The sequence below is a fragment of the Giraffa tippelskirchi genome, chromosome 9, assembly GCF_054371585.1.
Source record: "Giraffa tippelskirchi isolate mGirTip1 chromosome 9, T2T-mGirTip1v1.2.pri, whole genome shotgun sequence".
Taxonomy (NCBI): Eukaryota; Metazoa; Chordata; class Mammalia; order Artiodactyla; family Giraffidae; genus Giraffa; species Giraffa tippelskirchi.
The window spans coordinates 81,477,799-81,500,335 of record NC_137283.1 but is presented as its reverse complement, the minus strand read 5'-3'; the positions used below and the strand labels follow the sequence as shown (position 1 = coordinate 81,500,335).

The following is a 22,537-nucleotide window of genomic DNA, read 5'->3' as shown; positions in this document are numbered from 1 at the left end:
CCATGGATCATGGAGGCACTTCGACTTTCAGGTCTTATTTTTAAGAAATACCTTTTGTAAGACGATAGCTGCCATGGATACTGATTTCTCTGAGGGATCTGGGCAAAGTCAGATCAACATTCAGAGGAGTTTGGAAGAAGTTGATTCCAATCCTCATGGATGACTTGGAGGGTTTCAAAATTTCAGTGGAGGCAGATGTGGCGATAGCAAGAGAACTAGAATTAGAAGTGGAGCCTGAAAATGTGACTGAATTGCTGCAATCCTGTGATAAAATTTAAATGGAAGAGGCATTGCTTCATCCATTGTTCCTTATGAATGAGCAAAGTCTGTGGATTCTTGAGAAGAAATCTATTCCTGGTGAAGATGCTGTATAGATTGAAATGACAATACAGGATTTAGGTATTACATTAACTTAATTGATAAAGCAGCTGCAGGGTTTGAGAAGACTGACTCCAAATTTGGAAGAAGTTCTACGGTGGGTAACGTGCCATCAGTCAGCATGTCATGTTGCAGAGAAATTGTGGAAGGAAGAGCCAATCGGTGTATGAGACTTCATTGTTGTCTTGTTTTAAGAAATTGCTGCAGCCACCCCAACCTTCAAGCAGCCACCAGCATCGAGGAAGGACCCTCCCTCCATCTGCAAAAAGATTACAGCTTGCTGAAGGTTCAGATGATGCATTTCTTAGCAATAAATTATTTTTAATTAAGGTTTGTACATTGTATTTTTAGACATAATGCTATCGTATACTTAGTAGGCTACAATAGAGTATAAACATAACTTTTATATGCACTGAGAAACCAAAAAATTGGTGTGACTTACTTCATTGTGTACAGCACTCACTTTATTGTAATGGTCTGGGAATTACACTGCAGTATCTTTGAGGAACACCTGTCCTGGGTATGTGACCAAGACAAGCTTTATATTTTATCATTGTTTTAGTAGTGGTACTTTAATTTTTTCTTACTGCTACTATTACCACCTGTTAGAAATTTGCTAATAGCAGGCTTGGTGAATTGACAGCTTAATTGACCTACATAATGGTCTGGGCCTCAGTTTGCTCATTAGCAAAACAGAATAATCGCATCTACTCTGTTTCTCAGAGTTGTAAGAGACTAGTGAGATATGCATGCAGTACAGTTAGCATAGAGCCTCACACATAGTACATGTGAAGTACGTGTTAACTTGGACTGCCATAGTTTTGATGACGAGCTGCTTGTACTATTTCTTTGGTTAATCCAAACTACTGATGCTTCCGATAATGACAATAGGGCATAATAGTTGTAAATTTTAAAGGTAACTTTCTTACTAAGGGCTAAGTAATTCTGCTTTTGCCAGTTTCTGCTTGAGGGTTCTTTTTCTAGGTTGTTAGGTCTTCTCTGGTCTTAGAATGGCAGTCATCTTGGATTCTTCAATATTCTTTTTACCTGATAAATTCAGTAACAAAGTTATGATCCTCTTTTTTTTTTTGGTAGTCTTGCCCATAGATTCTAACTAAAGAAACTGGACCAGAATTTCAAATGGGCTTATAGAGCAGGTGATGAGGTTGCATTGCTTTGTAGAAATGTAGTTTTTAGAATTATATCATACCACACATATTAACCATTTGGTGATTTTTCTTGACTCTGTCCTGAAAGGATAACTTATTCTTCTTTAACATTGTTATATTAATGGTGGTGAAGAACTGACCTTTGTGTCAGAGGTGGTTTTCAGTTCTGTTCCTTGCTTATTCTGTAATATTGGGTGTAACTGGTTAAGCTTAAGCTCATCTAATTGTGTGGCTGTGAAATGTAAAGACATTATATATTTAAGTTAGCTTGTTGCCTGGCACATAATAGTCAATCAGTTGAACTGTGAAGAGATAATACTAGGTAGTGGTTAAGTGTATTGACTCTTGAATGAAAAATTTAGGATTCAAATTTTAGCTCCACCACTGACTATAGCAAGTAATTTAATCTCTCTGATCCGATTTTTATTTCTGTATGATCAGGATTATAATACAGCATTGTATTGTATTGTCGAGAGGATTAAGTTAATAAGTGTAGAGCAGGATTTCTTAACCTCAGCACTATTTTTTGGCTGGCTAGCTCTTTATGATGGGCTTTCCTAAACGCAGTGTAGTGTAGTTACTGGATGCTAGTGCTATGCGTGCCCTCCAGTTTTGATAACCAAAAATGTCTCCATACATCGCCAGATACCCTCTGGAGAGGCATAGTTACTAACTGCTAATGTGGAGCACTGTCGACCAGAGCACATTAAGTTTTATGTTTTATCATTGTTTTAGTAGTGGTACTTTTATTTTTTCTTACTGCTACTATTACCGCCTGTTACAAATTTGCTAATAGTGAGCGTGCTTGGTGAATTGACAGCTTAATTTAAACTGTGGTGTAGGAGTTGGAAGGAACCCAGGGCCTTTGCATTTAGGTCTTTACTTGAATTGTTGTTCCCCATTTATGTGTGGATCACTCCCTCATTTCAAGTTTTGGCTCACACGTTGCCCTTATGAGCAAGGCGTTCATTTACTGTCATACATAGAATGCCTTTTCTCTTCTCACTACTATTACAGTGTTTAATTATTCTTCATAGATTTTATAATGTCCTGATATATGTTTGTCCCCTCCTCTACATTCTTATGCGCACACGCACACACACGACTTTAATAGCTTTAGTGATTTACTGTTAAGCTTATTATGTGTATGTGTGTGTGTTTTAAAGAAAATGTGATAAAATACATAGTTTTATTTTGAGGATGTTTCTGAGAGTTTGGGGTAGTTTTAATTCATTCTTAATTTAAAGGGGATTTTTGTAGAAGTGTAATTTTTTTTCCCTGTTGGTGCTTTTTAAATCTTTTTTGCATTTTGTGCATGCAGGAATCAGAAAACAATATATGTTGGTTTTATCAGTGTAAACAAAATTTGGCTGCACTATAATTCTCTGTTACAGATGAAACAAGTGGGAAGTATCTTTGGACTCAGATTAAATTTTATTCAGCATGTTAGTACTAATTTTATTTTTGGTTGTATTCTGAGTCTTTCTAAATCTTCCATTAGGACCAAACTCTTACCTTTCACAATCAGCACCTGCTGTTCATCTTTTGAAGTAGCTGCCCCTGGACCATTAGGGCCCAGCTCACATTGCCTACTTAGCCTTTCTTGGCCCCATGGATTTTACCTTCCTCTGTGGTGCCATCTGAGCCCTTCAGTTTGACACTTTCATATTTTGTTGTGATGTTTACCAGTTGTCATATTTGTTTATATGTCTATACTTTGTTTTGCATCATAAGTTCCTTGAATTTGAGACTAGGGATTGTTTTACTGGTATATTTATGATAGTACTTTATAGTAGATGCTTGATAAATACATGAGTAAAGGAATAATTTTGAATTAAGAAATTATTCAGTTCTCTGACTTATGCATCTTATTGTCTTATTTGAGGTGTGATTGTGAACCCCCAGAAGTAGTTTCTGATTTTAATATATATGTATTCCTTAGTTAATATTATCAATTTAATTGCATGAATACATTTCATTAGTGTCTTAAAATGCATCCTGGATAGGTTTGTTGTGTTCTAATTATTAACTTCATGATGCCAAATATAGAGATGCATTTAAGTACAATTTCAGTGTAAGAAACAGGAATTTGTCTATTTACTTATTTTTTGGCTGCACTGCATAGCTTGTGGGATCTTAGTTCTTCAACCAGGGATCAAACCCCAGGCCTTCAGCAGTGAACCTGCAGAGTCTAAAAACTCTGGTCTGGTGTGTGTGCTCAGTTGTGTCTGACTCTGCCACCCCACAGACTGTAGCCTGCCAGGTTCCTCTGTTCATGGGATTTTCCTGGCAAAATAATGGAGTGGGTTGCCAATTCCTTCTCCAGGGGATCTTCCCCACCCAGGAATCACACTTATGTCTCCTACATTACAGGTGGAGTCTTTACCACTGAGCCTCTGGGGAAAAAAAGGAATTCCCAGAAATTTGCTTAAATCAAGCAATTTGTTTAATTACAATAAAAGAGACAGTGACTCATCTCTTAAATTTCTCCTTAATTGGATCAGTTATCTTTGTCTATCTGCATGGCTAGGTATTTCAGGACATTTTATTTTAGGTTAGTGTTCACTTTTTTTTAAAAGACCTTATTTTGGAGTAGTTTTAGATTTACAGAGAAGTTGCAAACATGGTGTAGAATCTAGTTTTCTTGATTGTTACATCCGACATAATGCTAGTATCTTTTTTTTTTTCCCTTCAGTGTGTGTTTGTTTGACTGCGTTGGGTCTTAGTTGCAGTGCTCTGGTTTCCCTGTGGCTCTCCAGCTCAGTAGTTGAGGCCTGGAGCTTTGTTGTTCTGAGGCCTGTGACATCTGAGTCCCCTGTATTTAAAGTGGATTCTTAACCGTTGGACCACTCGAGAAGTCCCAGTGCTAATTTTTTTTTAATCAGAGCTAGAGATTAACATTACTGTTAACTGAACTCCAGATTTTATTCTGATTTCACCAGTTTTTCCACTGCTCTGTTTTTTTCTGTTCCATGATCCAGATCAGGATACCACATTGCATTTAGTAGATTAGGGTATTTGTGTTAAGTAAGTTAATATTTCTACAGTTGGCTAACATTTTTTCACAATTTAGCATGAAGAGTTTTAATTTTTTTTTTGATACTGAGTACTTGATACATAAAACTGATTTTTTTTTAATGGTTTATACTTCCAATCAGTGTTACTTTCAAGACAATCTTGACATATGGCTGTATACTGTGATTTTTGGCATTCTTTGAAATTGGCTCCAAAGCCTGTTGGAACAACTTATGAAAATTCATCTTACCAATTTATAACAATTGCACAAAACACTTCTGTTGAAATTATCTTCTTTGGACCCATAAGTTTGGGGTGCTTTATACCATATTTTGTCTTGTAAGATCCCCAGTTGCCTTGGCACGTTCAATGTGTCTTGTACAGTGGTAACTGCTTAGTGGTCACTTGCTGAATAAATTAAAGATATTAAAGAAATGTAACTTTGCTATACTGGTCTTTCTCGACTTTTTACGCTTTTTTCCTAATCTGCTTATTTAATCCAGGGCAACATACTTTGTAAGTCACTACCAGTTTTGTCCAAAAAAAAATATTGGAGAATTAGGTTCACCCATCTTATTATACAGTGTGCTTTACTTTTTTTAAAATTGATCTTTAAAGACTAAATATTGTCTGCTGTTGAGACTACCATGTGTAAAATAGATAGCTAGTGGGAACCTGCTCTGTAGTGCCGGGAGCTCAGCTGGTGCTCTGCGGTGACCTAGAGGGATAGGAGGAGGCAGGTGGGATCTGGGTCCAGGAGGGAAGGAATATATGTGTATATATGGCTGATTTGCTTCCTTGTACTGCAGAAGCTAATACAACATTGTAAGGCAACCATGTCTCAATAAAAAAAAAAAGCAACTATGCCAGAGGTTCTGAAGGCACTTTTTAGTAAAAGAGTTTGGGATGGTTCAGTAGTAGTATCACTGAAAACAAAAATTGCTCGTTTAGAACGGGCTGGTCTTCGGTATAGCTCGGTGATTTCGAGCCGTGTAACCGTACCTTCTGAATGTCGTGAATGTCCCCAAAATGCACATGGTCGGAAGTTGGTGCAACAAAGACTGACCTCAGGTGAAGTTTGTAGAATTTCCCAAACTTGTGTTGCTCTGGGAATGAGTCCATAGTTAGTAGATTCAGCATATTATTTTTATAAAGAAAGGTAACTGTTTGTTTCTTGAATTGGAATTGCCTTTTTTTTGTTTCGTCTGGAATGCAACTCTGAAGAGGAGTTTGTTTTGGCTTGTGATTAATGTTGGATTCTAGCATATTCCGATAAACAAATTTATTGGTAGTTCTAGCTAATTTTGTAAACATTTAGTAACATTTTTGTAAATTATTTTTAATTGCCAGAAATTTATTATACTAAAATTTCTTTGGAGTCTAAAAATATATTAGTGGAAGTATTGGGGATGTATGATAATTGAACCTTTCTTAGGTACTGAGATCAGATAGCTTCAAGGAATTAAAACTGTTTCTGACTTTTCATCACTGTTGTAGCTCAGTTTTCTCTAAATGTTGTAATTAGAGAATGCATGTAAGATAATCAGTCAAATAGGTAACATTTTATTTTGGTGCTTGGTTAATATTTCAGTGTAAATTGCAAAATTTGAGAAGACACACTGAAATCTTTTATTTAGGAGAGGATCAACTTCTGTAAGAGGCAATTTTTTTCCTTTTCTTTAAATTTTAAATTGAGTTGTAGTGAAACTGCATCCATTTAAAATGAACAGATTGGTGAACTTTGGTGGGTATATGTACTCTGGGTATATGTACAGTCAAATTTCAGGACATTTTCATCATCCTTCAAAATACATTCCTGTTATTTGCAGACAGTCCCTCTCTTATCCAAGGCCCCAGGCAACTTCTGATTTGTTGGAAAATGTTATTAAAAGAAGAACCTTTAAGGAGTCAAATCTAGTCAGTTTCTACCTTTGTAAAAGGCTGCCTTTCTACCAGTATGAAAGGGTTAGAGTTACAGCAATGGGCTATATGGCCTTAAAACCTAGGTTTGGATTTTAGCTCTGACTTCAGGGAACATGTTTAAATGCCTTTTGTTTACAAAACTAAGATAGAATAGAGTCTGTTATTATTATCACTGGGAATAAGTGAATTAAAAATGTAGGTAAAATGTTTAGCAGCATATAATATATACCCAGTAAGTTGTAGAGTGTTTCTGAACTTCCTCTTCTCATTTTTATAGAATAAAGAATTCAAGGATAGTTTGAGGAAAGTTAGGTAGAATTGGAGCTAATGTTTGGAATTTTGGAATCCAAGATGTTATAGGTTAATTAATGGAATTTTCTAGCTAATTAAATATTACTATATCTTACTTAGTTGACTCTTCCCTGTCACCCAAAATACATTATTAGTTCATTATTCTTAGAAACCAGTAATAATTCAGCTTTTGATAATTAAGGCTCCTCTAGAGCTTGAAATGACCTTTGTTGAGCAATGCCTAGGTACAGTTTGAATAGGGGATTAGCTTGATATCTGTATAAACCCCACATAGCTCACTAAAACAAATATAAATCTCTGATAAAACATTCCTTTCTTGACATTTATTTTATCTTAAAAGGGATGCTCCCTCCAAGTGTGTGTATGTGCACATCTGTGCCTGTGTGTGTGTAGTTTTTTTGAGTTTTGATTTGTTGGGTTTAATTAATAGTTTCTTTCCATTTTTTTCTCATCCTACAAAAAGATTTTTTTGTGTGTTTCTTTAAATAATTTAAATGCGTTGTAAATAAAGCAAGGGTGCTTACAGTTTTAATAAATATGGGACAGTACTTTAAATGATTTGATTTTAGTTCTTTTATATGACCTTTACTAATAAGCAGTGTCTGAGTCTTAATTTATGAAGAGAGTATGGTTAAAAACATATGGTTTTTATGGTTTAAGCCATGTAATTCTTTCAAATGTGTCAAGTTAATGGACTATATATACATAATTTTTTCCTTTAAAAATAATTAAGTGAACATTTAATAGGGTCTTTGTTAAAATGAAATTCTACATGCATGATGGAGAAACATTGTTTAGCAAAGATTCGTTCTACATGTCCAAATGTATATTCTAAAAGCAGTGAGGATTTTTTTTAAAACAATTCAGAAATAACCTGTGTTCATAGACTCAAAACTATTAAAATAATTTGGTTTTAGGTGATTATCAGTTGATAGCTTTATTTCTTATGGTATTTTTTTTGTCTTTCTATAGGGCTGAAAGACACACAGAAGTCTTCATGGATATAGTTGATACATTTAATCATTTAATTCCTACTGAACACTTAGATGATGCCCTATTTCTAGGATCCAACCTGGAGAATGAAGTCTGTGAGGATTTTAGTACAAGTCAAAATGTCTTAGAGGACTCGCTGAAGAACATGCTCAGCGATAAGGATCCTATGCTAGGATCTGCAAGTAACCAGTTCTGTTTGCCTGTTTTGGATAGCAATGATCCCAATTTCCAGATGCCTTGTTCAACAGGTAATTCTTACTTTTTTTTTTAGTCTGCAATTTAAAATAAAAGGAATTTTCAGCAGTTTTTTTTTTTTTTTTTGATGAGGGTAGTACATTTAGGATTCTTTTCTTTGGATTTAAAGCTCCTTTTCTAGTCATCAGAATTAGAATTTAAACTTTCTTCCAAAGAATGTGAAATTATCTTTGAGGGTGTTGTGGATATAGATAGGGTAACCGTGTAATTTATCATCCAGAATGGGATGCCTTTTTTGAGAATCATAGTGGGTGCTGTTAATAATTATCACCTCATGACAACAGGTATAAATTGGGACTCCTAGCAGATAGCGATTGCCTCATCAATTGCAACGTGATGTTATCCTAGGTCTGTTGGAGTCAAGGGAAATGGCTGAATCAACCTTTCCCAGTGCCCATCCTGGCTCTTATTGTGTGTTTCCATTTCAAGTCTTTTAGTATTTTGTACTTGTGTAATATCTCAAAAACCAGAGAAAGAGCTCTAGACCTGTGCTGTCCAGCATAGCAACCACTATCCACTTAACTGTTAACCACCTGAAATGAGTCTCTCTTAGTTGAGATGTGCTGTAAATTGCACATTTTATTTTAAACTTTCAATATGAATAAAAAAGATTGTAAAATGTTTCATCAAGTTTTAAAAATGTAGGTTACATGTTGAGGTGATATTTTGGGTATTTTTGATTAAATGAAGTATTTATTAAAATTAATTCCACCTGTTTTTATTTTTTTATTTTTTTAAAGTGGTTCCTTGAAAATTTAAAATTACTCAAGTGGCTTGCATTGTATTTCCATTGGACAGATGACACTTCTTTAGGATCTATAGTTGAAGTAACTGAAAGTAACTTTCAGAGGATAACTTTGCGTACTGCTAATCAAATTCTTAATAAGAGATTACTTCAGAGATCATATGAATATGTGGAAAAATATGTAGTTTGTTTTTTTTTTAATAAAGCAGAGAAAATATTGCAACAAACTTTGGAGCAGTTAGCTATTTTGTAAGCTAAAATTAGACAAAGGAAAAGCAGCTTCACATGGAGAAGTTAGGCTTTTTTTCTTCTGTTCCCTAGAGTAGTTCAGGTTTATGTGGTAGTGTTGTTTTTCAATGACTCAAGACTTATGCACTACAGTTTTTCAGTTATTTTCATTACCTTTTAAAAATTTCCTACCTAATGTTTTGATATAACAATACTTAAAGTTTGGATTAGGTGGCCTGCTATTCATTCGTAAATTTGTCAGATTACTCTGACTCAACACTTTGGCTTCTAAGAATCTTTTCATTTTAACAACTCCTTAATACTGAAGTCTTTTGAATTGCTTGCTAATAATGGTGTATCTCTGAATTATATACATTGTGTTGTGTTATTGCATAGGTTTACATTGTTTTTTGTTGTCATTGTATTCTTAAATGTTTTAAAGTTTTTAAAATTTTGTTTTATGTATGCATTGTTTCTGTGTCAGTACAATATATCTAATTATTGTCAAGCACTTTTGACACTGTTTGGTTATATGCACAAAGTTTCACAGCCTAGTCTGAATTCAGGAAGAATGATTATTGGATACGTACATGCTTATTACTAGAAGTACAGTTACCCTTAAGGATGTTATATTAGGCCTGGAACTGGCAAATTTATCTTTTAGTCCCTGAGTAATACTGGTGTTCTTACTTACAGTCTTTTTTTTTTTTTTAAATTTCTGTTGATGTGAAAAGTTTTTTTTTTTTTTCCCTTCATATGAAAAGTCTCTTTGGTTGAATATTTCTTTTGCTAATAGAAGACTTAGAACTCTATATTGAAATACTTAAATTTTTTGAGTTCTGGTTAATAGTTTACAATTTCATTGTAAACTTTTAACTTTTTTATTAAGAACCTACAAATAGAAATATTTTCTAAATTTTCCTGTTTTAAATTTGTTTGCTACAATTATTTATCTTGGTTTTAAAGCAAAACTGTGTTGATATATGTGGTATGTATCCATACGCTTTGAAGATATGTAAGGAAATATGTGTGGGAAATTTTAAGATTATAAAGCTCCTTGTAGGATTGCTTAGATTTCATTGTGCCACAAAGCAGTGGATTTATCTTGGATTATTTCAAAATTTCTTTGGTCCTTTGGGATATTTGGTTCAGTAAAAGGCCAACATATTTTATAATGATAACAAAGTGGAAAACATTAAAAAATTTTTTTTTGTGTGTAAACTATTTAGTGAAACCCGATTGTAACTTAAAGCTGTTCACAGACTGCTTCAGCTTTTTGATATAAACTAAAAAGGATAAGGTTCTTACCCAGATGTTTGTACTGGCTCTCTAGGTTTTTACTAATTGTTCTGAGTAAAGCTTTGCAGGATAATGGCTCGGTAGTATTTCTCAGGCCATCGAAAGTTATAGATTATGGTTATTTTGTATCCTTGGTTTTAACAGTGCAAAAGGTAGCAAACAATAACTGCTGTTTTGTTCTCCTATGCTGACATAGGTTGGTTGCTGTAGTTGTTAAAGAGCAATTGTTGAATGTCTTCCATTACATTTCTTATATAAATTTTTCATTGTATTTCATCGTCTCCAGAAATCCTACAGAAAGACACATGGAGGATCTCCTTTAGTGTTGTCAGATGCTCAGTTAGGATGCTCACTGTTCAATCTTGAGACATAACCAGTAGATTTCTGATCCTCTTTTGGATGCTTTTGACTCTAAAAGTATTTATGTAAATGTAGTCTTTGCGTATGGTTTTTAGATTTGCCTGGTAATAAATTTAAAAAATATTCTAATAATTGAGGAACCCCTTTAAATTTGGTAAGTGTTTGATCTTGATGATCAAGCCAATTATTTGTATTCTTAAAAATTCCTGTTATCTGTAAAATAAAAATAATATTTTCCCAAGTAATAGGTTCAGGATACTGACTATATTGGTTAAATATACTACATTAGGAGTGTATTAAAAATCATTGAAGTGCTGTTCAAAAAACTGACACAGTGTAATAAAGAAATGTTAGTTTTGTCTCTTACTTTACAAACAGTGATGATTCATAAGTGTGAAACAAATCTTGTACTTATGAAACCATTTCTTTATGTGGTAGAAGAGAAGTGTTCAGTGGCTGTAATTTGGATTTATTTCCTTGAGACCAGGAGGAGGGATGCGCTGTAGATAATATGGATATTCAGAGCAGCCTTTCATTTAGGTAGTACTTGTAGCTACTGCATCCTTTAGTGAAACCAGGCTATCGTTTCCAAGCTATATCATTGCTTACAAAACCATCATTCACTGAATTTAAAAAAAAGAAAAAATCCCTAATGTAGCATGGTTTTTGGAGATTAAAAGCATCAAAAAGTCATTGAATCCAGTCGCTTACGTATTTGCCAAGAGTTGATTCATATCATGTGGTTAGGTGTTTTTTCAGTTGTAAAGAAATTCATATTGTATAGTTTTTTCAGTTGTAAGTTTCTGCTACCATTCATATATAATAGTTGTTTCCTATCAAGAATGCCACTGGTAATTTATGACATCAAGTAGAGTTGTTTAATAAGAATTTTAGCTTGTGCTGCTTTTTTTCTGAGCAAAGTGTTGTTAATACATGTTAAGACTAGCTTTATAAGCTTCTCGGCAGTAGTGTGATTTGGTCCTTTGTTTTTATAACACCCACATCTTTAACTTTTAAACATAGTTCTGTAGTTTGGGGCTCCTTCATCATTAAAAGCAGAATTCATCTGTGTAGTATTAAAAAAATTATGGTACTTGTTCTGAAAAGATGATTGTTCTTTTGCATCACTGAGATTTGTTTAAAAGATATTTACAGCTTTTTATGGCTTCATGCTACTCTTTGGACAACATTTCCAGTCAGTACATTGAACTAAACACGATGGACCCCTGGTTCAATAAGATTCAGTTGTCAGATAGTAATTATTGTTCCTTATTTGTACTTTGTATGTGGGGGCAGCAGATGGTGCCGGTTTATTATATTTGCAGATCCAACTTCACATATGCATTCATTACATGTTTGCACTAGGATCTTTTTTCCACTAATTTTATTACTCTGAATAATAGTGTTCCTTGATTTTTTTTTTTAAACTTCTGTGCCTTAATGAACATCTCTTTGCCATTGATCTTATTTTTGAGAGTTACACTTGAACAATAAAATACACATTTAGTACGTGTAAAGTAGCTATGCAAATGAGATGAAAATATGTTGGTTAAGACAAAGTGTATACCCTTTAGTTGAATGTTAATAAAGAGTAACTGATCAACCTTGTGAGACCATTCATAGCCTTTAAGAATAGAGATTTTTTTCTATGAGGTTGATGATTAATATTACATGTTTTGAGTTAGAGGGGTTTCAGTGAAAGTCAGGTGTGTATGCATGCTGATGGGCTGTAGCCTGCCAGGCTCCTCTGTCCATGGGGTTCTTCAGGCAAGAAGACTGGAGTGGGTTGCCCGTGCCCTCCTCCAGGGGATCTTCCCGACTCAAGGATGGAACCCACGTCTCTTTATGTCTACCTGCGTTGACAGTAGGTGGTTCTTTATCACTAACGCTATCAGGAGAACAAACAAAAGAGAGGCAAACACCTTGTACAATCAGTGGAGGAGAGAAAATACTGACAAGTGGAAGTAGTAGGACAAAACAGCAGCCATAGATTTTTGAAAGTTTGTCATTTGGACAAGAGATATGACTAGTTTACAAATAATGGGAAAGAGAGGGGGGCAGGGTTCGATTGGCTAAAAGGGAGAACTTGGGATTCCCTCAAGATAGAATAATAGGTTCCCTGGGGTTATGGGATTTATGCCTTTGCTGGGTGTGACCCCCTTGGCCCAGGTCTTTCGTTGTGGATTTTGTCCCATAGAGTTTCTGTTAGGTGACCTTTTATGGTCAGTGTCCTTCCAGAATCCTCTGTCATTGTCTGTCCCAACAGAAAGTGTCTGTTATTTCTTTATTAAAAATAAATTGTTTACTTTAATACTAAATCTTATTTGTAGGTTTAATGTATTTCATTGCTTCTTTAAATTATTTGAAATACAACTTGAAAAGCATAGTGATCACTACTTTTATGTAAGCAACTTTCATTGCTCTTAATTCACTTTTTTAGATTTTATTTCTTATGCCCTCACTGTATTCAATTTAGACATTTTAAATAGATTGTCAATTCTTCACAAACATGCATTTTTCATTAATCATTGCCACAAGTCATCCTTACTACCAAAATAGCAGAATTGAACTCAGAGATAAAACAAATAAGCCCTTTAACACAAACATTAAAATGCCAGTTTCTAAACTCAGAAAATGAAGAGAGGAAATTTTTGGCCCAAGAGTTTTCCAGTTTACACTTTTAGTTGGTATATTTTGTGGTCTTTCTGTTATACCGCTATTTGATTCAGTTGACTTTTGCTTTTCTTAGTTTGATGTAGTATAAAGCAGAACATATTTTAATTTTACTTTACATTGACTGAGCATTTAATTTTCTGTCTTTTAAGTTTAAAATGTGGAATACAATTAATCATGTATTCGTCACTGTATTCCTAATATCTTTCAGTTTCTTCCTTTCCCCTGTTAACTTAAAATTTGCTCTGTGCTGTTATTATTTTTAGTTTCCTGCTGTCCTGGGTCTGCAGCGCTGCACACAGGCTTTCTCTGCTTGCGGTGAGTGGGAGCCGTGGCCCTGTGCGAGCTGCTCTTTGGGATCGCTTCTCTTGGCACGGAGCGCAGGCTGCTGGGTGGGGGCTTCAGTCACGGCTCTCAGGCTTGGAATTTGCAGCTTGCAGAATTTAGGATGGGGCTCAGCAGTTGTGGTGTGTTGGCTTAGTTGTCCCCAGACGTGTGGAATCTTCCCACACTGGGTGAATTCTTTAACACTGGACCATTAGGGAAGTTCCAGTATTATTATTTTTTAGCTTGCATTTCTGAACTGTTGTAACAGACTTCTTTACCCACGGCCCTGGTCATCCTTCTGAGTTGCCTGAAACTACCTGCCTTGCAGCACCCTCTGTCACTGTCCTATTCTGTCTGCCTCATCCTTCTGAGTTGCCTGAAACTACCTGCCTCGCAGCACCCTCTGTCACTGTCCTGTTCTGTCTGCCTTGCCGTGCTCCGGGCTTGTACATCTGTCATCCCCAAGTGTCACTGCTCTCCTTGAGGGAAGCTGTTGTTTTCCTGGATGTCAACTTTTTTAGCTATGCCCTCTTTACTTAATGACATCCTTAATACCTTTCTAACAATACTACACTTGACTAATAATTTACCTTTATAGAAAAAAACTGAATATCACTTTCCTTAAAATTTTGTAACTGGTATTCCTGATGGGTTGGCTGCTTGGGTTTGTATGAGATTGTTGCTTTGTTAGATGGCCTTTTCTGTACCCTACCCTGCTTTCACTTTAGTCGCTCAGGTGTGTCCACTCTTTACGATCCCATGAACTGCAGCATGCCAGCTTCCCTGTCCATCACCAACTCCCGGAGTTTACTCAAAATCATGTCCATTGAGTTTGTGATGCCATCCAACCATGTCATTCTCTGTCGCCCCCTTCTCCTACTTTTAGTCTTTCCCACCATCAGGGTCTTTTCCAGTGATCAGTTCTTTGCATCAGGTGGCCAAAGTATTGGAGTTTCAGCTTAGGCATCAGGCCTTCCAGTGAATATTCAGGACTGATTTCCTTGACTGGTTGGATCTCCTTGCAGTCCAAGGGACTCTCAAGAGTCTTCTCCAACCACAGTTCAAAAGCATCATTTCTTCAGTGCTTGGCTTTTTTTAAGTCCAACTCTGACATCCAAACATGGCTACTGGAAAAACCATAGATTTGACTAGATGGACCTTTGTTGTCAAAGACATCTCTCTGCTTTTTAAAATGCTGTCTAGGTTGGTTGTAGCTATTCTTCCAAGGAGCAAGCGTCTTTTAATTTCATGGCTGCAGTCACCATCTGCAGTGATTTGGGAGCCCCCCAAAATAAAGTCTGTCACTGTTTCCATTGTTTCCCCATCTATTTGCCGTGAAGTGATGGGACCAGATGCCGTGATCTTAGTTTTCTGAATGTTGAGTTTTAAGCCAACTTTTTCGCTCTTCTCTTTCACTTTCATCAAGAGGCTCTTTAGTTGTTCTTTGCTTTCTGCCATAAGTTTGGTGTCATCTGCATGTCTGAGGTTATTGATATTTCTCCTGGCAATCTTGATTCCAGCTTATGCTTCATGCAGTCTGGCATTTCGCATGATGTACTCGGCATATAAGTTAAATAAGCAGGGTGACAATATACAGCCTTTGTGTATTCCTTTCCTGATTTGGAACCAGTCTGTTGTTCCATGTCCAGTTCTAACTATTGCTTCCTGACCTGCATACAGATTTCTTGGGAGGCAGGTCAGGTGTTCTGGTATTTGCATCTCTTTTAAGAATTTTCCACAGTTGATTGTAATCCACACTTTCAAAGGCTTTGTCATAGTCAATAAAGCAAAAGTAGATGCTTTTCTGGAACTCTCTTGCTTTCTCAACGATCCACCGGATGTTGGCAGTTTGATCTCTGGTTCCTCTGCCTTTTCAAATCCAGCACGAACATCTGGAAGTGCACGGTTCACGTACTGTTGAAGCCTGGCTTGGAGAATTTTGCTAGCATGTGAAATGAGTGCAAGTGTGCAGTAGTTAGAGCATTCTTTGGCATTGCCTTTCTTTGGGATTGGAACGAAAACAGACCTTTTCCAGTCCTGTGGCCACTGCTGAGTTCTCCAAATTTGCTGGCATATTAAGTGCAGCACTTTCACAACATCATTGTTTAGGATCTGAAATAGCTCAACTGGAATTCCATCACCTCCACTAGCTTTGTTTGTAGTGATACTTCCTAAGGCCCACTTGACTTCTCATTTCATGATGTCACCATCGTGATTGTCTGGGTCTTGAAGATCTTTTCTGTACAGTTCTTTTGTGTATTCTTGCCACCTCTTCTTAATATCTTCTGCTTCTGTTAGGTCCGTACCTTTGTCCTTTATTGTGCCCATCTTTGCATGAAAAGTGCCCTTGTATATCTAGGTATATCTAATTTTCTTGAAGAGATCTCTAGTTTTTCCCATTCTATTGTTTTCCTCTATTTCTTTGCATTGATCACTGAGGAAAGCTTTCTTATCTCCTCTTGCTATTCTTTGGAACTCTGCATTCAAATGGGTGAATTTTTCCTTTTTTTCTCCTTTGCCTTTTGCTTGTCTTCTTTTCATAGGTGTTTTTAAGGCCTCCTCAGACAACCATTTTGCCTTTTTGCATTTCTTTTTCTTGGGGATGGTCTTGATCCCTCTCTCCTGTACAATATCACAAACCTTCATCCATAGTTCTTCAGGCTCTCTGTCTATCAGATCTAATCCTTTGAATTTATTTGTCACTTCCACTATGTAGTCGTAAGGGATTTGATTTAGGTCATACCTGAATGGTCTAGTGGTTTTCCCTACTTTCTTCAATTCAAGTCTGAATTTGGCAATAAGGAGTTCATGATCTGAGCCACAGTCTGTACCAGCTTTCAGGTATGCTTTAGGATGTTCTTATCTTTTGGTGTTTAGTCTTTGATTTATTTTTGCTGGCACTTGCTGGGCCTTTTCATTTGAAGAGTGATCCCTTTAGTTTTGGGAAGTTTTCTAGTGTTTTTTCCTGCAAACTCCTAGTAGGTGTTGGCCATTTTGGATTAATTGCCCATTTTTCTTACCTCTTTCTTGCATCTTTTCCATCGTTTTGCTTTGCGTCTTTTTAGGGATTCACTGCCATATTTTCCATCTCTTTGAATATTTAATTTTGACATTTACTGTTTTTGAGAACTGTTCTCTTTATTTGTACCATTTTTATTTATTTATTTTTTTTATTTGTACCATTTTTAAAAAGTGCTCTGTTGTCATAGGTGTATAGTGCTTGTGTGTGTACTAAGTCACCTCAGTCGTGTCTGACTCTTTGCGACCGTATGGACCGTAGACTCCTCTGTCCATGGGATTCTCCAGGTGAGAATACTGGAGTGGGTTGCCCTTTCCTTCTCTAGGGATAGGTATGTAGTAAGAGTTTCTTTATAGTCTGAATTCATTTTTTCTCTTTGTTTATTTTGATGTTTCCCACAGTGTTGCATACTTCCCTTAAGTGATTATTTTTGGTTGTTTGTTGTATAAAATGGGAGGAAATAGAAAATTAATGTTGAATTTTGCTGTGGGATAAGTGGGCTTTAACTGGATAATCCTGTGGTTATTTTGAGGAGTCTTTGAATGTCAGGGAGAGAAGCTCCTTACCATTAGGAGGTTTGGTGGTCTTGTTTCCTGCAGCTTGTTCATTCACTTTCAGTTTAGGGTTAAGAAGAGATTTCCTTGATTGGAGTTCAGCGCTTGGCTATCAGCTTTACAGGGAAGGTGTGAAGTTGACCTCTCAGTATTTAGTCCTTAAGTTAATTCCTCGTTTCTGGCCTAACTTACCGTCAATACTCTCTATCGTTCCATAATGGATATAAAATTTATAATACCCAGTAATCCTTACTTAATGGATGTTGGAATCCTGTGCATTGCTCTCTAGCTTTGTCAGTGTTCAGTTTTACCCTGTGATTTGTTTCTTCTGTGGTCAGTTAGCATTTGTTCCCTTCTGTTCAAAATTTTTTAACCTGTAAATTATATTGCTAATTTTGTTAGTAATAAACCTATTAACAAACTTCTCAGTTTGCAAATCTCTGCTTCCTCTAGTCAGAGTTTCCAGAGAAAATGGGGTGTGTGTGTATGGAGAGCACATGAGATTCCTTGGTTGACTGTACTGAGACATGTTTATCTTAAGAAATGTTTGATATAATGTAGAGGCTAGCGAGCCCCCTACCTGCAGGGTAGACTGATGTTGCAGCTTGAGTCTGAAGGCAGTTTGGAGACAAAATTCCCTCCTACTTGGGGAACCTCTACCTTTTTTTCTCTTAAGGCCTTCAATTGATTTGATGAGGCCCCCACCCTCTTCTAGAACTAACACCCCAAAACGATGTCCTTTTCATTATATGGGACTGGAATGAAAAAATAGGAAGTCAGAAGATACATGGCGTAACAGGCAAATTTGGCCTTGGAGTACAGAGTGAAGCAGGGCAAAGGCTTACAGAGTTCTACCAAGAGAACACACTGGTCATAGCAAACACCCTCTTCCAACACCACAAGAGAAGACTCTACACATGGACATCACCAGATGGTCAACACCAAAATCAGATTGATTATATTCTTTGCAGCCAAAGATGGAGAAGCTCTATACAGTCAGCAAAAAAAAGACCGGGAGCTGATTGTGGCTCAGATCATGAACTCCTTATTGCCAAATTCAGACTTGAATTGAAGAAAGTAGGGAAAACCACTAGACCATTCAGGTATGACCTAAATCAAATCCCTTACGACTATATAGTGGAAGTGACAAATAGATTCAAGAGATTAGATCTGATAGACAGAGAGCCTGAAGAACTATGGATGAAGGTTTGTGATATTGTACAGGAGAGAGGGATCAAGACCATCCCCAAGAAAAAGAAATGCAAAATGGCAAAATGGTTGTCTGAGGAGGCCTTAAAAACACCTATGAAAAGAAGAGAAGCAAAAGGCAAAGGAGAAAAGGAAAGATTCATCCATTTGAATGCAGAGTTCCAAAGAATAGCAAGAGGAGATAAGAAAGCTTTCCTCAGTGATCAATGCAAAGAAATAGAGGAAAACAATAGAATGAGAAAAACTAGAGATCTCTTCAAAAAAATTTGATATACCTAGATATACAAGGGCACTTTTCATGCAAAGATGGGCACAATAAAGGACAAAGGTACGGACCTAACAGAAGCAGACGATATTAAGAAGAGGTGGCAAGAATAACCAAAAGAACTGTACAGAAAAGATCTTCAAGACCCAATCACGATGGTGGGATCACTCACCTAGAGCCAGACATCCTGAAATGAGAAGTCAAGTGGGCCTTAGGAAGTATCACTACAAACAAAGTTAGTGGAGGTGATGGAATTCCAGTTGAGCTATTTCAGATCCTAAACGATGATGTTGTGAAAGTGCTGTACTTAATATGCCAGCAAATTTGGAGAACTCAGCAGTGGCCACAGGACTGGAAAAGGTCTGTTTTCGTTCCAATCCCAAAGAAAGGCAATGCCAAAGAATGCTCTAACTACTGCACACTTGCACTCATTTCACATGCTAGCAAAATTCTCCAAGCCAGGCTTCAACAGTACGTGAACCGTGCACTTCCAGATGTTCGTGCTGGATTTGAAAAGGCAGAGGAACCAGAGATCAAATTGCCAACATCCGTTGGATCGTTGAGAAAGCAAGAGAGTTCCAGAAAAGCATCTACTTTTGCTTTATTGACTATGACAAAGCCTTTGAAAGTGTGGATCACAATCAAGTGTGGAAAATTTAAAAGAGATGCGAATACCAGAACACCTGACTTGCCTCTCAAGAAATCTGTATGCAGATCAAGAAGCAACAGTTAGAACTGGACATGGAGCAACAGACTGGTTCCAAATCAGGAAAGGAGTACATCAAGGCTGTATATTGTCACCCTGCTTATTTCCCTGCTTATTTAACTTATATGCAGAGTACATCTTAAGAAATGCTGTACTGGATGAAGCATAAGCTGGAATCAAGATTGCCAGGAGAAATATCAATAACCTCATATATGCAGATGCCGCTGCTGCTGCTAAGTGGCTTCAGTCGTGTCCGACTCTGTGCGACCCCATAGATGGCAGCCCGCCAGGCTCCCTCATCCCTGGGATTCTCCAGGCAAGAACACTGGAGTGGGTTGCCATTTCCTTCTCCAGTGCATGAAAGGGAAAAGTGAAAGTGAAGTCGCTCAGTCGTGTCCCACTCTTCGGGACCCCATGGACTGCAGCCTACCAGGCTCCTCCGTCCATGGGATTTTCCAGGCAAGAGTACTGGAGTAGGTTGCCATTGCCTTCTCCAGTATGCAGGTGACACCACACTTATGTCAGAAAGTGAAGAAGAAAAAGAGCCTCTTGATGAAAGAGGAGAGTGAAAAAGTTGGCTTAAAACTCAACATTCAGCAAACTAAGATCATGGCATCTGCTCCCATCACTTCATGGCAAACGGATGTGGAAACGTTGCGAGACTATTTTTTTGGGCTCCATAATCACTGCAGATGGTGACTGCAGCCATGAAATTAAAAGACTCTTGCTCCTTGGAAGAGAAGCTACAATCAAGCTAGACAGCATATTAAAAAGCAGAGAGATGACTTTGCCAACAAAGATCCATCTAGTCAAATCTATGGTTTTTCCAGTAGCCATGTTTGGATGTGAGAGTTGGACTTAAAAAAAGCCAAGCACCGAAGAATTGATGCTTTTGAACTGTGGTTGGAGAAGACTCTTGAGAGTCCCTTGGACTGCAAGGAGATCCAACCAGTCAAGGAAATCAGTCCTGAATATTCACTGGAAGGTCTGATGCCTAAGCTGAAACTCCAGTACTTTAGCCGCCTGATGCAAAGAACTGATCATTGGAAAATCCGTGACGCTAGGAAAGATTGAAGGCAGGAGGAGAAGGGGACAACAGAGGATGACATGGTTGGATGGCATCACTGACTCAATGGACATGGGTTTTGGTGGACTCCGCGAGTTAGTGATGGACAGGGAAGCCTGGTGTGCTGCGGTTCATGGGGTCTCAGAGTCGGACAGAACTAAGTGACTGAATTGAACTAAATCCATATTATGTAGAATAATCTGCTTCAGTCAAACTCGGTTGTTTTAAATCTCATGTGAAAATACCTTCACAGTAACATTTAGGCTGGCACTTCACTAAATATCTAAGTACTGTGGCGTAATCAAGTTGATTCAGACTGTGATATTCTTTGAACTGTTACAGTTAGTTTAAAGGTATTGTCCTGAAGCTGGTTTTAATCTCAAGAATTTTGGGAATGTGATGTCTTTGGGAGTTTCCAGGCAGAGTCAGCTTATATGGTCTGGAGGTCTTTTCTCTCAGGGATTAAATATAAAGGAAGTTGATAAAATAGTTAACACCATGTGGATGTTAATGTGCCAGGTACTGTACAAAAGTACTTTGCCATTATTATCTCTTTGCTGTAGATAAGTAGAATTAATCCCATTTTATAGTTGAATAAACTGAGATTTTGAGCTAGTTAAGTAATTCCTGAATTTATAATAAGTCATAGTACTCGAACTGGAATAGAGTTTCTTCCTGCCTTCAAGAACATGAGTGCTGTTAAGATTAAGACTCTAGAAAAGTTAAAGACGTTTTCTTTTTTCTTTTTTAAGGTCTGTTAAAAGACCAAAGGAGGTGGTAGTAGATATTCAGTAAATTTTTTATCTGGAAAATAAAAAGAGAAAGAATACAAAGAAGGGAGAGAAGTAAGGCTCCGACGTGGGACCAGAGATTAAAGTAGTAAATAAAGTACTGTCTGCAGGTGGGGCACAGCTTTTGCTTTCAGATTTTTCAAAGTTGTTGAAGAGGAGAACAGTGTAGGTAAAAACAAATCCAGTGCCCAGGGAAAGGGAAGCTATTTCTGATATTAAAATTAGACATTTCATTCACAGTTCTATTGTGATGTGATATAATAATAGAAAATCCTTAACATATTTTCAATGAACATAGGACCTTTTCTTGTGGTATCCCTCAGTGTGTATCCCAGTAGAATTACAGGGACTAATAGAATGGTCTGACCCAGTCCTAGGTTAGATATTAACGTTATTTTTCAAACAGCTCATCTTGGATATCATTTTCAACATCGGATTTCTGAGTACACTGATAACTCATCTTCTCTGTCTGAGAACTGTTGGGAATGCAATTATCTCTCACCTTCCCCCCCTTTTTTGCCAGCTAAGTGCATAGATAAACTATTTATAAATAAACTGGGCTATGATGGGATATGAAATTTTAAAGTCACTGATAGTGACATCTGTGTGAATAGTAGGAGGCTGCTCTGCCCTCCATGGGGAGGGGAGGACAGAGTCAAGATTTTTCTCAGACAATGATTTTGGATTCTCTAACATGTAAATAGGAGAAGCCTAATTTCAGACGGAAGTGAAGATCATTTTATAGCCCATGGTTAAACTGGCAACTTGTTGAATAAAATTCATGGACTTCTAACCCCTTTAGTTCCAGTTATTATACTTGCAGTTTTCTTCCAGTCAGGCAGCATTGCAGAATCCTTTGTGGCCATTGTCCCCATGAGCATTGCCTGGATTCTGTTTGAATCGCTTTAGCCCTGTATTTCTACTTCTGCCACTTGGACTTTTTCATACTTGTTTTGTTTGCCTTAGTTGAGAATGTTCTGAAAACATTTCCGGACTGGAGCTACTGTAGTTGGTACCCTCCTTTGTGATTTCTTCTTCCCTAAAATACTGCTTTTCCTTAATTTTGAATCTTTTATCATAAACTTTTGTTTATGTCTCTAGATCATCTTGAATGATAATTGATTACTCAGTTTATATTTACATAGCAAAAAGGTAAATTGTCATGGTATGATTGTTTAGAAGTCTACTTAAATCAAGGAATCTAAAATGATGACATTCTTCTAAACACAGTTTTACTCCTTTTGCATGGT

General features: G+C 36.9%; 1 protein-coding gene across 15 annotated transcripts in view; it reads left to right on the top strand.

The window, feature by feature from the left end:
- Positions 1 to 22,537, top strand: part of PHF3 (PHD finger protein 3) — a 92,840-nt gene that overhangs the window by 5,167 nt on the left and 65,136 nt on the right. For 10 of the 15 annotated variants that reach the window (XM_081530079.1, XM_081530072.1, XM_081530078.1 and 7 more), the window contains exon 2: positions 7,770 to 8,038. The exons of 2 other annotated variants lie outside the window; for them this stretch is intronic. Coding sequence is in view for 7 of the 13 variants with exons in the window: in XM_081530072.1 (XP_081386198.1) it covers positions 7,795 to 8,038 (244 nt within the window). In the remaining 6 variants the exon portion in view is untranslated. Of the gene's footprint in view, positions 1 to 7,769; positions 8,039 to 13,616; positions 13,669 to 22,537 lie in introns of all 15 variants that reach the window. 3 more of the 15 variants (XM_081530070.1, XM_081530076.1, XM_081530071.1) reach the window with 1 other exon arrangement.